Source organism: Balaenoptera ricei, chromosome 16, assembly GCF_028023285.1.
Source record: "Balaenoptera ricei isolate mBalRic1 chromosome 16, mBalRic1.hap2, whole genome shotgun sequence".
Classification (NCBI taxonomy): Eukaryota; Metazoa; Chordata; class Mammalia; order Artiodactyla; family Balaenopteridae; genus Balaenoptera; species Balaenoptera ricei.
The window spans coordinates 110,693,811-110,708,388 of record NC_082654.1 but is presented as its reverse complement, the minus strand read 5'-3'; the positions used below and the strand labels follow the sequence as shown (position 1 = coordinate 110,708,388).

At 36.4% G+C, this 14,578-nt stretch overlaps 1 protein-coding gene and 1 non-coding gene across 2 annotated transcripts; both read left to right on the top strand.

Annotated features, from left to right (window-relative positions):
* The first annotated feature begins 6 nt into the window (after positions 1–6).
* Positions 7–14,253, top strand: TOMM20 (translocase of outer mitochondrial membrane 20). Its single transcript, XM_059900454.1, has 5 exons — positions 7–284; positions 4,718–4,764; positions 6,838–6,919; positions 11,115–11,257; positions 13,032–14,253. The coding sequence occupies exons 1-5, from the start codon at positions 164–166 to the stop codon at positions 13,074–13,076; spliced, it is 438 nt and encodes a 145-aa protein (XP_059756437.1). The 5' UTR covers positions 7–163; the 3' UTR covers positions 13,077–14,253.
* On the top strand, positions 723–857 carry LOC132351366 (small nucleolar RNA SNORA14). The gene has a single exon (XR_009498302.1). It is a non-coding gene; the product is annotated as a small nucleolar RNA SNORA14 (small nucleolar RNA).
* Positions 14,254–14,578: the final 325 nt, after the last annotated feature.

Sequence of the window (14,578 nt, the reverse complement as noted above, 5' to 3'; positions counted from 1 at the left end):
GAGGGCCTCGGCCACAGGGGCCGGAAGTGACGCATGCTCCGCCTGTCCGCGTCCCTCGCGGCGGGCTTCGGGACTGAGCGGCGCAGTCCGCTCCGAGGGTTCTCAGGCAACGGCTGCTTTGCGGGCTCCGCCGCCGCCGACCCCACTCCTCGTTGGAGAGAAGATGGTGGGCCGGAACAGCGCCATCGCCGCCGGCGTGTGCGGGGCCCTTTTCATCGGGTACTGCATTTACTTCGACCGCAAGAGACGGAGTGACCCCAACTTCAAGAACAGGCTGCGGGAACGTGAGTGGGTCCCCTGGGCCTGATGCCTCCCCACCCGACCCCGGCGTCCCCATCCCCTCCTGCTCCTCGCCGGGCCGCCGCGTGCTGGCCTACCGCGTGGTGCTGCCGGGTCTGGGGCGGCGAGCGAACAAGCCAGAGAAAGGTGATGGCGCTGGCCGCGCGCTCCCAGGGCTGCTCCCGGCCCTTGTGCCCCGCACGAGTCCCTCCATTTTGGAGGAGCGAGCTTTCCCATTTTGTTTTCCCCAAAGATTTTCGCCGTGTAGATGCATATTTGTTTGTATTATGATTTAGGGCGAGGGGTCGTGGTCCTTTTTGCTGTTGATCTTTCTAAACCTCTATTTCTAGCTCGAAAGTCGCGGGGTTTTTTTTGTATTTTACGAATTTGCGCTTGAGACCAAATCTGCAAATCCAGCTCGGTATCGTTCTCAAACGATAAGGTTGCATTCTTAAACCCTCTTGGTAGCTTCGTTCTAAAGGCTTCCAAGATATGAGTGAATGCTATAGAGATAGCAGGGGAGTCCAAAGGGCTTTGCTTCTCCTGTGGCTCAGTCTTATTTCATACCTGCGACATCTTTTAAGAGAGATTTACAAGAGGGGAATCGTGTCACCAAAAGCTTTGTGATCTTTGAATTTCGGAGGTATGCTCGTTTGCAGCAATAGAAGGGCAAATTTGTTGCATTAAAAAATAACTTTTGTAACTTACCTAGATTGCTCAGTCAAAACAGTTCCTAAAATTAGAATTTATATGTAAGTTATTAAAGCCCAGGAAGTATGAAGAAGTGATTATCCGATTTAATGATTTACCGCTTAATTAAGCTAAAATAAGGCATTTCACGTGTTCTATAGTCACACGTGGCTAGTGACTACCTTACTGGAAAAAGTGTTCTTATATCATCTACAGTATGATATCTGATTTTAGCTCTCATGTCTCAGGAAGAAAGGGATATGGAGATAATTTATTTTATTTATGGTTAGGTGGAGTAATGGAAATAGTGCTGTTTTGGATTCAGACACTGAGTTTTCCTGGCCCAGGTTAGTCACAGATTAGCAGCATAATCTTGGGCTGAGTCTTAATTTTCTTAGCTTGCAAAATCAGGTAATGCCTCTAGTTGGTTTTGTGAAGATTAAAATGTTTGAGGTGCCTATCACCATTCCTGACATGGAGAAGGCCCTGTAAATGCTGGCTGTAAGTGTAACTGTTGGAATTTAGATAATTTTCCTGTAGTTTCAAAAACAGCTGGGGGGTGATGGCGTGGATGCAGAGCTCTGTAAAGAATGGATTAACCTTTTTTCCCTCTGGAAACACGACAGTCCTGTTGTTCAACCTTGAGAAAATGAATTTTTGGTCGAAGAAATCATGAAACTGTCGTTTTGAACAAATTGAGAAATCTGTTACTTTCAGAATTTCTTTTCCATCATTCTCAATTCATAAATTTTTTTTCTAGTTTCAGCAGTGTCCTGGTGACTTAAGTGGTCAGGCTTGAATTAGTAGCTGAATAACCCTTGGGCAACGGATTTCAACCTTTAGGTTTCCTCTGTTGTAAAATAGTGTAATGTAGAGTTCAGTACAGTACCCCTGGCACATGGTAATGGATGAACGCTAAAGCTTGTTTATGAATATAATTATTTGATATTTTCTTTACCCAGTAAACCTTATTCAGAGTAATTTTGCAGTCTGTTTAAAGTCTGTATGGTTGACCGATTTTAAGAACTTGAGGGCGTTTTGTATTTGTGGAGCGAAATTGATTTCAGTTCAGTTTAATTTTGTGTTTTTCTAACCTCATTCCTAATAGAATATTTACATCTGTAATAAAAGGGCAGCGTTTTTCAAATCAGTGTTTCTGGGGTTTTGTTTTGTGTTTTTTTTTTTTTTTTTAAGGAAAAGAGACTTAAAATGTTTAAAATAGGTTTGAGGTTAGATCTGGGATTCTAATTTATTCAGTTTTTTTTTAACCTTCCATTAGTAAGAGCAGATTACCAGAACTCCTACAGCATAATTTATATCTAAATAATCACTAATAAATGAAAATTAATCTACAAATTATAGTGCCAGCTACAGATGTTTTTCATTATACAGCACTGTGTAAAATGATTCATCATTTTAAGATATATTGAGTAATCTTCTCATTTAAATGAATGCTTTAAGAATGATTTAGATTTGGGGCTTTTTGTAAGTTCATATTTTATGTGTTTTTTTTTTAGTCTGTTTTAACTTGTTAGGTTTACACAGTAGCACTTTGGACGGATTTCTAGCAAATATTGAGTCGATTTGCTGATTGAATGTGTAACTCCTTGGTTTTTCAGTGTGTTCTGTGTCCTCTTGTCACACAGATCCTATTTGGTACTGTCCCTGAAAATAAGTTAATGTAACAAAGTTAATTGTCTTATAAAAGTAAAGCCACAATTTTAATCTTATAGCTGGAAATTTATACAAGTTAATTGTCTTATAAATTAAAGCCACAATTTTAATCTTAACAGCTGTAAATTTAAAGCAACTAAGCGATCTTAAAATTTGGTGATTATCAAACATTCAACAACAATCATGCGTTCTTCTCCACTCCATTTTTTTAAAAAAACCTATAAGATTGGAAACTAAGTTTCCTTCTACTGTTTCATTATCATTTTTGTCATTTTCCATAATTCTGACTTAGCATATTGTATTTTTCTCTGTTTATTCCACAAACTTTCCAGGTTTACTTCTGAGGTGCTGTAACATGGCGATGATAAAGGGTTACTATGAGGATAAAATAAACTAATTAATAACATTTAGAATAGTGTCTGGCATGTAACATCTAAAACAAGTGCTTACCCTTAACATCCAAGTGTTCCAGGTCCAGTTCCTCTGTGAAGTCTTTCTCTTCTAGTTGTAGTACCCTCTCTGCACTGGGCTGTACCGTGATACTTAGTCATTAGTTACTATAGTCTAGTTATCAGTCATTATTTTCTGCCTAAAGAGGGCTGAACGAAACCCTTAGTTAAGCAAATTAGGGGTAGAATATGTTATGCATTCTGTTTCCCCACAGTTGCCCAGTGATGAACACCTAGCAAAGGTAGCTGGTGGGGAAAATAGGCAGTCTTCAAATTAATATGTAAGATAGCTTTAACCTATATTTTTTTGTTGAAAGTGCTAAGATAGTTTTTAAGCCTTAGAGTTGTAGCACTTTATGTAATCTGGAGGCTAGAGTTGCCCAGAGACACTGGTGTGGTTAAACCTAGTAAGTGTAGATAAGAAAAGGTTCCCTGACCGTAGTAAATTAACCATCTGTCTGCACTTAGGCAATTCCCTGACCGTAGTAAATTAACCATCTGTCTGCACTTAGGCAAACAGGTCACTGCCTCTTTAGTCATGTATTGAAATTTGGATTTATAGAATGCTTTAAGGTTTTAAGAGGACATTTGCACTGTCTCAATACACTGAATGCTTATATCTCAGGATACCAACCAGGCACTGTTTAAAAATACATTAACTCATTTAATCCTCATATCAACTCTGAAGCAGGTATTGTTCATAAACCAGTTGTTACATACAGAAAAGGAGAGACACCAGTTAACTGTAACTTGCCCAAGGTCACACACTGCTAGTCAGTGGAAGATCTGGTATATAAAGGAAGCCCGAGCTTCCTTGTGCCAACACTTTTCACACAGGGTGTACAATTAAACAACAACTTAAAATACTGTTAGTGTCCTATTATTGATTCGGTCTTAAGGGTTGACTAACAGATTTAAACAACATCACTTACTCCTAAGATGTGTAGTATTGCTATTTCATATCAAAAAACAAACAAACCAAAACAACTTACAGACTTTAGGCAGAGGGTTTTTTTTTTCTTAACTAGCTGGCAGTAGTTGAATTAAGAATCATTTCTGAGTGCTACCCTTCTTCCCTCTTATTTTTGCCAAATGCATAAAAGCTATGCTTTTTTTTTTTTTTTTAAAGAAGACTGTCAAATGCTGGGGGTTTTGTTGGTTTTGCTTTTTGTTTTTGTTGATTTGTTTTTTTCCCTATTTAAGAATGCCAGGTAGTTTTCAAAAGTCAGTAAAGACAGAATCTGTTATATTTCAGCAATAAAGCTCCGAAACAACAGTGGCTTGAGTCTTGTTGTGTTTCATGCCCTGTGTAGGTTGAAGGTGGGAGGAGAGGCTTGCTTTGCTTATGATAATTACTCAAGAGACCCAGCTGCTGGAACTGTCTCTATCTTGTAAACTGCTGACTGATCCTGGTGCCCGAGAGGGAAGGAAAGCGCTCCTGCCCAGAAATGTCCTATTGTGCATAGCTCATTGACCAGAACTATTTTTATGACCCTGACCAATCACAAGAAGAGAGCTTGAGTCAGGCATGTTTTGCAAATAGAATGAATGACTGCCACAGCATTTAGACTTCCTTTGATTCCCATTTTAATAATGATGAAATGAAAATATTACCTTTCTTGCAGGAAGAAAGAAACAGAAGCTTGCCAAGGAGAGAGCTGGACTTTCCAAGGTAATAATCTCTTTTAGAGAAACAGTTATTTTGCAGTCTACTTCAAATGTGTATTTTGAGAATGCTAATTGGTATCAGACATTGATTTTCTGTTTTAAAATATAATTTGTTGTTTTTAAGAGTACTTATTAACTCTGTTCAACTGCAGATTTTCCAGTCCTTCCTTATTTTCCCTTTGTCGGCCATCATAGCTCATAACTTACTTTGCGAGCAGTATTTAAGGGGTGGTAAGATGATAGGCCCAGAAGACATTTATAGTAAAAAGTTCAAACTTTCTCACTTAGCTGCTGCAAAATAATAAAATAAAACATTTATTATTAATTTAATTTTCCTTCCTACAAACTTTCTTTAAAAGAGCCACGTTATTCATTTTGAAAATTACATAAGATTATTCACACCCACTGATCCAAAATCCCACCACCTGTCAAATTTTTACCTTGTAATACGTAAATGTAGACATAAATCTTCTTATTCATTTTTTTCTTTTCATAGATCCTGTGTTCATGATTATTTTTAATGACTAGATAGGTTTATCTGCTTTATAAAACAATGTGTGACATGTGTAAGTAAATTAAGAAGTAAATGTTAATCATTGTGCATACAGCTTTTCTTTTTTATTGAAATTAGTTCCATTGTCTGTATGCCCAGCACTTGGACCTACTGGATCAGTAGTGGTTCTTTTTAAAGCAAGTTGAAGCAATGAAAAAATTAAATCAATAAATGTTACATTTGAGTAATTTAACACAGCTAGCTGACTGGATGTGATAATAGTGAGGCGAAACTTGGAGGTGACCACTTTGTTTTCCCATTATCTCCAAACTACCTTTCTGAAATACGTAATATCTTCATTATGTTTTCAGTAGCCTTTTCTTTCTAAGGATATAGGAAAATGGATATATTGCAGGCATACCTCAGAGATACTGCAGGTTTGGTTCCAGACCACTGCAGTAAAGGGACGTCAGTAAAGCGAGTCACATGAATTTTTTTTTTTTTGGTTTCCCGGTGCATATAAAAGTTGTGTTTACATTATACTGTATTAAGTGTGCGTAGCATCATGTCTAAAATAACTGTACGTACCTTAATTAAAAAATAATGCTGTTGGGAAAATGGCACCGATAGACTCGCTTGACACAGGGAACAGCACAGTATATGAGAAGTGTAATGAAGTGAAGCACAATAAAATATCTCTATGCCTGTATAGCCATGTGCATCAGTGTGTGTTTTTAGATTCAGGTATAATCATATTCTTGCCATGTGCTGGGGTAGTCAATGAAAGATGCCTCCACTTTTAGAAATTTAAATTTTTTCACCTATGTTGGTAATAAGAGCATATATAATAATAATCAAGAACTAAAAACTTCCATTAATAGAAGTCTAGGTTTTTAAATCAAAAGGGACTTTTTAAATACTTGTTTTACATTTTTTAAAAAGATAATGCATATAGCTGGTGGCTATAATCACCATACCATAATCATTACCATAATCATTCAATCTGGTAATATGTAACAAACTATAAAACAAAAACGCAGAAATGCAAAATTATTTAAATAAAGCTGTTTGTTTGTAATAGCAAAAAAATTAGAAGCAGCTCACATGCCCAACAGATAGATCATTATTATGCAGTCATATATTCCTCAATGGTATGTTCTATTGCTATTTAAAAATAGCTAATCTTATAGATGCGTGTAAAATCTATACAAGACAGTGTTGGATGAAGAGAACAAATTGATTATAGTTATATAAAAATCTATAATAATGACCATCAAAAAATAGCGTAAATTGTAAAGTGCATATTTTATGGTAAAGATAAGTGTACTCTTTACTTATTACTTTGGGTTTGATTCAGTTTTCTAAGAACAAATACCGGTTTGATCAAAAAGTATTTTTTCTTGCATTTATTTGAATGTAGATACTAACCTCTAATCCTTGCGAGTGTTGTTGAAGAGTGAATTTCTTTTTGTCAGTTTTCATAATGAGCTATTCAGGTTTTTTTTAGTGGCATGATTTTTTTGTATTGTTTATATCCCTGGAGTAATTTTGGTATCAGTTACTAGATATTCTATTTCTAAACAGTTACCTGACCTTAAAGATGCTGAAGCCGTTCAGAAATTCTTCCTCGAAGAAATACAGCTTGGTGAAGAGTTACTAGCTCAAGGTAATTAATATTCATTAAAAGACTAGGAAACAAGATAAAATTCTTCACACTAATATAAACTTATGGTGATGAGGGGCTTTTTTAATGTAGTGTGGCTATTTTTTTTAGAAGATACTGTAAATATTTCAAGACAAGTTTTTAGGCATTTAATAATATGAGACATTTAATTTAATAATATGAGGACAATAAGTAATCTTTACAAATGAGGTTGCTTTTAAGTACTTTAGAGAATACAGTCATAGTGTAATATATAAATAGTAACTGAAAGAATATCTGGGAGTATAATTCCCTCAACTCCATCTAATCTTCAGGTCTTTTCTAGTACTTATAGGAAGGAATGGCTAATATAATAAGTCCCAGAGAAGGTTAATTTACCTGATCAGAAGTATTTATAAATATTTCTACTGTCAAGTTAACTTTTATCTCAAAGTAGCTTTGAAGTAGTTGCTGTCATTAATAAAAATAGTATCAAGTGTCAACTTGTTTTTCTTATTCTCACTGTTATAATAGATTTAGATAGTATTGAACTACATGATGCAGGTCATTTGTGGGGTTTTTTTTTTTCTTTTTTTTTATGGGGAGAGATTAAAGGTTTACGATGGTGATATCATTACTTTTTATCAAGTCTCCTGTTTCATAAGAAATAATTCTTGAGGGAGGTAAGGGAGGCAGTAATTGTTTTTTATTTGAATGGTATAGTAAGCTGCTAATATTTATAAATTAAAATGGAAATGTCTTGTTAAGAAATAATTGACTTTTTTCACAATATAAGAAAAATATGAAGTTTAATCATAGGGCAAGGTAAAGCACTTAAATCCTCATAAGGATCATTTGAGAGGCTATGATTATATTACTTTAATATCTGAAAAGAAAAATAAGCATGTATAATGATATGTGTCTAAGGATAGAGCGTATCTTTGGGTTATATTGGAGATCCATGTACTGTGGGCATCTGTCTATTTGTCTTGAGCCTTTAGATCCAGATGGAAAAGAAACGTTAACTCGTGGTGGTGGGGGGATGGGGGGTGTCAAGGAAGGATAGGGAAGAGTTGTTCTTTTTCCCAAGCTTGTGTTGTTCCCGTTTCAGCCCAGCACACCCAGAGGGGTACTTCACTCAGCTGCCAAGCTGCCTTTTCTTCTGGTGGAATCTACCAACCCAGCCCGAGGTAGAAGACTCGGGTGGTTAGAATTTGGGAAAAGTAAGCCATGAGAAAGCATAGCAGCTTAGGCAGTGAGCTTCATTGCTTGGCAAGGCCTCCTTCGTCCAGGGCTCTTCCGTAAGCATAGTCGATTAGCTGAGCAAGATCTCATCTCAGGATATGTCAATGGAATCGAAGCTGCAAGGGCAGAGAGGAGACGGTTTGTTTATCTTGCGCTGAATTGCTGTGGTTCATGAGTGGTTTCCAGTGTGTTTAGAAGTTTTAGGAGGTGTCTCAGAGGATCCCCTGTGTTCTACACATACCACTCTGGTATAGCCACTCTATTTCCGTTTAATAATCAGAATTCATATCCTCAGACAACAGTGTGATCCCATCTATTGCCTGTAAGTTCAGTGGCATGAGGATTCAGTGGCCATGTGACATCTTAATTTCCAAGTCAGTGGAGCCATTGTGTCCCCGATGGAAGTCCCATCCTATGTGGAAGACCTAAGTCTTATATTTTCCATTTTTAATGCTTCTTTGTAGAGTTAATGCTTTCTTCAGTTTGAATACTTCAAGTGAAAATGCTAGGTAGCAGGCAGTTCTTTCTCATTTACCAGTCTTTAGTCCCTTATTTGGTCACATTCTTACTCGGGTTGGAAAACTTTGTTTACTGGTTTATTATATTTGTTTTTTTTTTTTTAAGTTTAATTTAATTTTTTTTTTTTTTGGTTTATTATAAATGATACTACTCAGCAGCAGCCAGATGGAAGAGATGCATAGGGTTAAGGGGTGGGGAACTTTCATGCCTTCTCTGGAGGTGCCACCCTCCTAGTACTTTGATGTATTCACCAACCCAGAAGCTCAGGAAATAATTTCTTGACATAATTAGGATTTGTTCAGTTTCACGGAAAGAGTTACAAATGGCATAGTCCCTACATTAAATTGCTAACAAACTAAGATTAAAAATGAGTGAGTAGGAGAACCAATGAAAAAGCCTACAACAGAAAATGAGTTAGCTACCAATCAGGGAAACGTTTTTTTTTTTTTTTTCACACACACACACACACTGTATTTTATTTTTACAAGAGATAAATCGACTGACACCAAGCATTGTACATGGATGACCACAACAAAAGCAACAATGATTGCAATTACCAAACATGAAACACACTCATACTATGTCATAGTATTGACATTCAGTCCAGTAATCCTCCACTGTAACAGCTCCTTTACTTTGCAGTGAAAATTGATTTGTATATTCTTTGCCTCTGAGTCCTTGTGGAATTTTTTTTTTTTTTTTTTAAATTCAGACAGAAAGTCACAAAAATTATACTCATCCTCATCAGTTCACTCAGTCCCATGTAATTAATTTTTTTTTTCATCTTGATCTTTTGTTAGCACTTTTATGAGTTCATCAGTTTTTCATTAGAGTTCTGAAAATGCTTATTCATTCAGTTCAGCAGTACAGTCCGTTACCAGAAACCTGTACTTGTCAGTGTCTTTTCCATGTATTTCTTGAAGATGAAACCCTTTTATAGGAACATATTTGCAAAATCATCAGAGTACACCCACAACTGTCTGTAAATGACAAAAGACTTAAAAATGACCACGGTTAAAGATTTGATGACAGTTCATAATAATGCAGTTGACAAGAAAATTAGTTATTTCTGAGATATACATTTTAAAGTAATAACTAGGATTATTACTTATAACATTATACCAGAACATATAAGATTTTTAGAAATTTCATGTAATGTCTGAAACATTTATATTAACATATTTCCATACATATTTCCATACAAGTACAAATATAAGATTTTTAGAAATTTCATGTAATGTCTGAAACATTTATATTAACATATTTCCATACATATTTCCATACAAATACAAATATGATTTTTAGAAATTTCATGTAATGTCTGAAACATTTATATTAACATATTTCCATACAAATACAAGATTTTTAGAAATTTCATGTAATGTCTGAAACATTTATATTAACATATTTCCATACAAATAACCCAATGAAAGTTTAGTATTAGTTGTTTTGTTTGTTTTTTTATACTGCAGGTTCTTATTAGGCATCAGTTTTATACACATCAGTGTATACATGTCAATCCCAATCGCCCAATTCAGCACACCACCATCCCCACCCCACCGCAGTTTTCCCCCCTTGGTTAGCTACCAATCAGGGAAACGTTTTCACGTCTCCTTCAGGCTGCACCTTGAACTCCCTGAGAGGGGGCCTAAGCACTGGGGAGGGGAGTGCATTCGGCTCGACACAGCGGTGTTTCATACCAAATGGCGACTTCCATCTTGTAACACTTGGCTTGTTCTTCCTCTGCTGTGTCATAAAGGGATTATATGATACTTTCAGTGCTGTTGGTATTATAAAACATACCACTTGATATCTGGCTGTCAGGTCAGCAAAAGTTGTAGCAGCATCACCTGTGAAGGAAGCTCAAGATGGCAAGTTGACTGCAGTTGAGGTCCTGTAAACGTATAAATGTATCCAGGCTTGTTTGGCATTGTTTGCTGTTGGATCCGCAGAGAGGATGACTGCCAGTGATGACTAGGTTCAGAAGAGATTAAAGGCCTTTAGGGTGTCTGCTGACATGCGATATTCATATAGGATAAGGGATTCGTTTAAAGCAAAATTGGGCCTGTCTGCCTCAGTCCCCCAATCTTCCAGTTCTCTTTTCTCATAGAAAATATTGTTTCATTGTTAGCAATTTCTTATGTATTCTTAGTATATAAATAGTAATAAACTTGGACATTTCTTTTTTTTTTTTTTTAACTTGGACATTTCTGTACCTTATTTTCCCCCCTTTGTATGTGTGTTGGAGTCCCTTCAATATCAGTACATATAATCTGACTCATTCTTGGTAATGGCTTCTTAATCAGTTATACGAGTGCACTATATTTTCTAGGTTTTACTTGCACAGTGTTTTTGGTCATTATCACTTGGAGATACAGTGAAGACTTCAGGGTTGAGTTTTGGACAGAGGCAAAGGCTTTTCCAGTCTCATGTTATGTTTACGTAAATCTTCCAGGTGAATATGAGAAGGGTGTGGACCATCTGACAAACGCGATTGCTGTTTGTGGACAGCCACAGCAGCTACTGCAAGTGTTGCAGCAGACTCTTCCGCCACCAGTGTTCCAGATGCTTCTGACTAAGCTCCCAACAATTAGTCAGGTAAAGATTTGAAATGTTATGAAATAAGTGAGTAGAATCTGAGAGTTAAATGTTTAGGGACATTGGCATTTTACAAAGGAGCCTAGTGAACATGATGACATCATGAAACTCTCCTGCATGTAATGAAAATAGTACAGGAGATGTCAGTGCTTGACATTTTCTTCCCTAAGAGAAAAGCATCCAAATGAGGGGGCATAAAATCTAGTGATTGTGCCCAAGAGGTCGATTAGGAAATATGTCTCTTAGTGTTAAATCTCAGGCCTTAGTATTCAAATCATCAAATTCAGGCCACTCCCAGCTACTTTCTGAACCTAGCTTTCTGCCTCTTGTGTGAAACCACGCATTCAGTTAAGGGGCCTGGCAGAGGACAGAGGAGCCAAGATGGCATAGCTTGGAAATCAGATCAAAAAGGGCTATGGGTTCCCTCTGATCTCACTTGTCTGAAGGCCCCACCCAGTGTCTCTGCTTCTACTGAGGTGGGCTTCAAGTTTGGAGCTATTCAATTACATCCCATTTAAATAAGAGATTAAGCATAACTTAAGAGTTTATTAAAATGCATTCCATTCAATTTAAATCCTTCTCAAGGAGCCTGAATGAATCTACTTTTTGGAATATCATGTCTATTAAATGAATTTTCATCGTTGATATAATTAAAAATTAGTAAAATGACTGGTTAATTCTTTAAACTCATCTTTACAATTCTTTAAACTCACCTTAACTCATCTAGCTTGGAAAGGGACTGAAAAGAAAGAGGTTCTAAAGATTTAAGGGAATGGACCTAGAGTCTGTCATACAGAGTGTAGTAAGTCAGAACGAGAAAACCAAATACCGTATATTAACACATATATATGGAATCTTAAAAAAAAAAAAATGGTTCTGATGAACCTAGGGGCAGAACAGGAATAAAGACACAGACGTAGAGAACGGACTTGAGGACATGGGGCGGGGAAGGGTAAGCTGAGATGAAGTGAGAGAGTGGCATGGACATATATACACTACCAAATGTAAAATAGATAGCTAGTGGGAAGCAGCTGCATAGCACAGGGAGATCAGCTCGGTGCTTTGTGATGAACTGGAGGGTGGGAGGGAGGCTCAAGAGGGAGGAGATATGGGGATTTATGTGATATATGTATACATATAGCTGATTCACTTTGTTATACAGCAGAAACTAACAAAACATTGTAAAGCAGTTATACTCCATTGAAGATGTTTAAAAAAAAAAGGATTTAAGGGAAAGAGTTGGAAAACCAAGGAGTTTTAATCTTTTTTATTTTAGACTACTGTGGTTCCCAGTCAATTGTCAGAATCCTCTAAGATTATCTGTCTTTTGAAAGACAGCATAGCATATAGTGCTTTTGGAAAATTGACCTGAGTGTGATGTCTTTGTATAATGACTGACCATTTACAGGCAGAAAAGGGAAATGTTTGAAGGATAGAATGATCACTACAGCACTAATTGGTATTTGTTCCTGTGGGAGTGAAAAGAAATCTTAAATCCTTTTTGGTTTTAGTTACAAAATTGACTAACATGTAACACGATATAATGTTATGGTTCCTTTGTTGACTTGAATTTTGAGATGGGACTGACAATGATCATTATTTTCTCAGATAAAAAACAACGTATGAAGTGTTAAATGTTGATATCTCAGTATGGGTTAAACCTCAGCAAGATTTGATTCAGAGATTTGATACAAAGAGCATTTTATGTTGAACTTAGAATCCTGATTAAATGCTTATCATACTTCTAAAAATTAAAAATTCTTTTCTCTTTCAGAGAATTGTAAGTGCTCAGAGCTTGGCTGAAGATGATGTGGAATGAGAAATAAATGTCAACATAATAATCTCAATTAAAAAATATTTTTAAAATCTTAACTTGGAAGATGATCAGCTCTGGGGGCGTAAGGGCAAATAAGCTTGTTATGGACTGTCCTACACTGAAATCTACCAAAGTTAATTTTTACTTTGTGTAGATCCATTTGTGTGTTTTATTTATTTTTCTCAGTGAAAAGTGTATTTTGATAGGTTTTCATTTTATAAATACACTCAGTTACCGAAATATGGATTTTGTTTATTCCTAAAACGTGCAATTAGAATGTACATATATAACATCACATTACTTACATTAAAAATACCCAATGCTCAGTTTTGAAAGATAGGCCAAAAAAAGTGTAGAAGAAAACTGAAGAATGCACTTTTTTCTTTTAAGCTAGTGCAGTTCGCTGTACATCAGATGATTGGATGGAAACTTGATTGTGTATTAAAACTGAGCATTAAAATCTTTAAGAGATTCTTTCCATTTAATCTTTTAAATATGTCTAATGTGCTGCTGTGCTATAATAACTTCACTCCCACCGTTGATTAAATCAGTGGGCCTAATGTGTTCCGGATATTTATCTCCTTGTATTTTAGATATGTGTAGTTGCAAATAGCACCAGGAATTAGATCTGTGTACACCCTTAATCTAGCTGAGTAAGCTTCGCCAGTTAATGTCTGCCCGCATTTATAAAATGAGGGAATTGGTCTGCTGATTCAGCTTCTAATTCCTTTGGTTCTGTTTAGCATTTTCAAATCCCTTTTTCTGAGGGATATATCTGTTTGGGCAACTAGCCCTTGCATTTTTTAATACTCTGAATTTTGCATGCTTGCCTGACTTAGTATTTCTGAATTGATTTTTTTTTTTTAAGGTATAACTTATGTTGATTTTCACTGAAATCATGGTTCTGTCACTACTTTTGTAAATTAATCTGAAATTTAACCTTCAAGGTAACTGGGACAATATGCTTGTAAAAGTGTGTGTTCCCCTTTGCTTTTATCATCAGTGTACCTCCTGAATCCCCTTCCAGCCTGATTCACTTATCTTGTTATGGGAATAAGGTATAACTTTGTGGCTGAAGACTTGCAAAGAAGATAATGGGACCTTTTATTCTCAAAATAGTGACATTATCTGCAGCCACAGATTCAGTATCAGACCTGAGAATAAAGATCCTTGGTACTTAGCGGTGTCTGTTGAGCATTTCTCGTTGTACCGGTTGCCTTTATTCTGTCTGAATGTAGAGAGACCTTTTCTGTGTATTGGACGTTTTATTTTGTTTTTCTTAAAAACTTTAACTGTAGGGTTTTGTGGTGTTTGGGAGGTAGTGGGAAGAGTTTGGAGTGTGGTTCTAGTTTCTGCCTCTTGGATAGCTGCCAGCCTTGGGCAAGTCCACATGACATCTCAACTCCAGTATTCTAATCTGTAAAATAAGAACATCAGACTAGGTCCCTTGCACATTAAAGGACTCTTCCTCAGGAACCTTCCAGGTTTGTGATCCTGAACCATAA

Bases quoted from the DNA above. Each gene is read 5' to 3' on its own strand.
- TOMM20 (XM_059900454.1), top strand. From the start codon at position 164: ATGGTGGGCCGGAACAGCGCCATCGCCGCCGGCGTGTGCGGGGCCCTT. The intron at 285-4,717 runs GTGAGTGGGTCC...CCTTTCTTGCAG, and splicing joins CAAGAACAGGCTGCGGGAAC to GAAGAAAGAAACAGAAGCTT. The intron at 6,920-11,114 runs GTAATTAATATT...TAAATCTTCCAG, and splicing joins TGAAGAGTTACTAGCTCAAG to GTGAATATGAGAAGGGTGTG.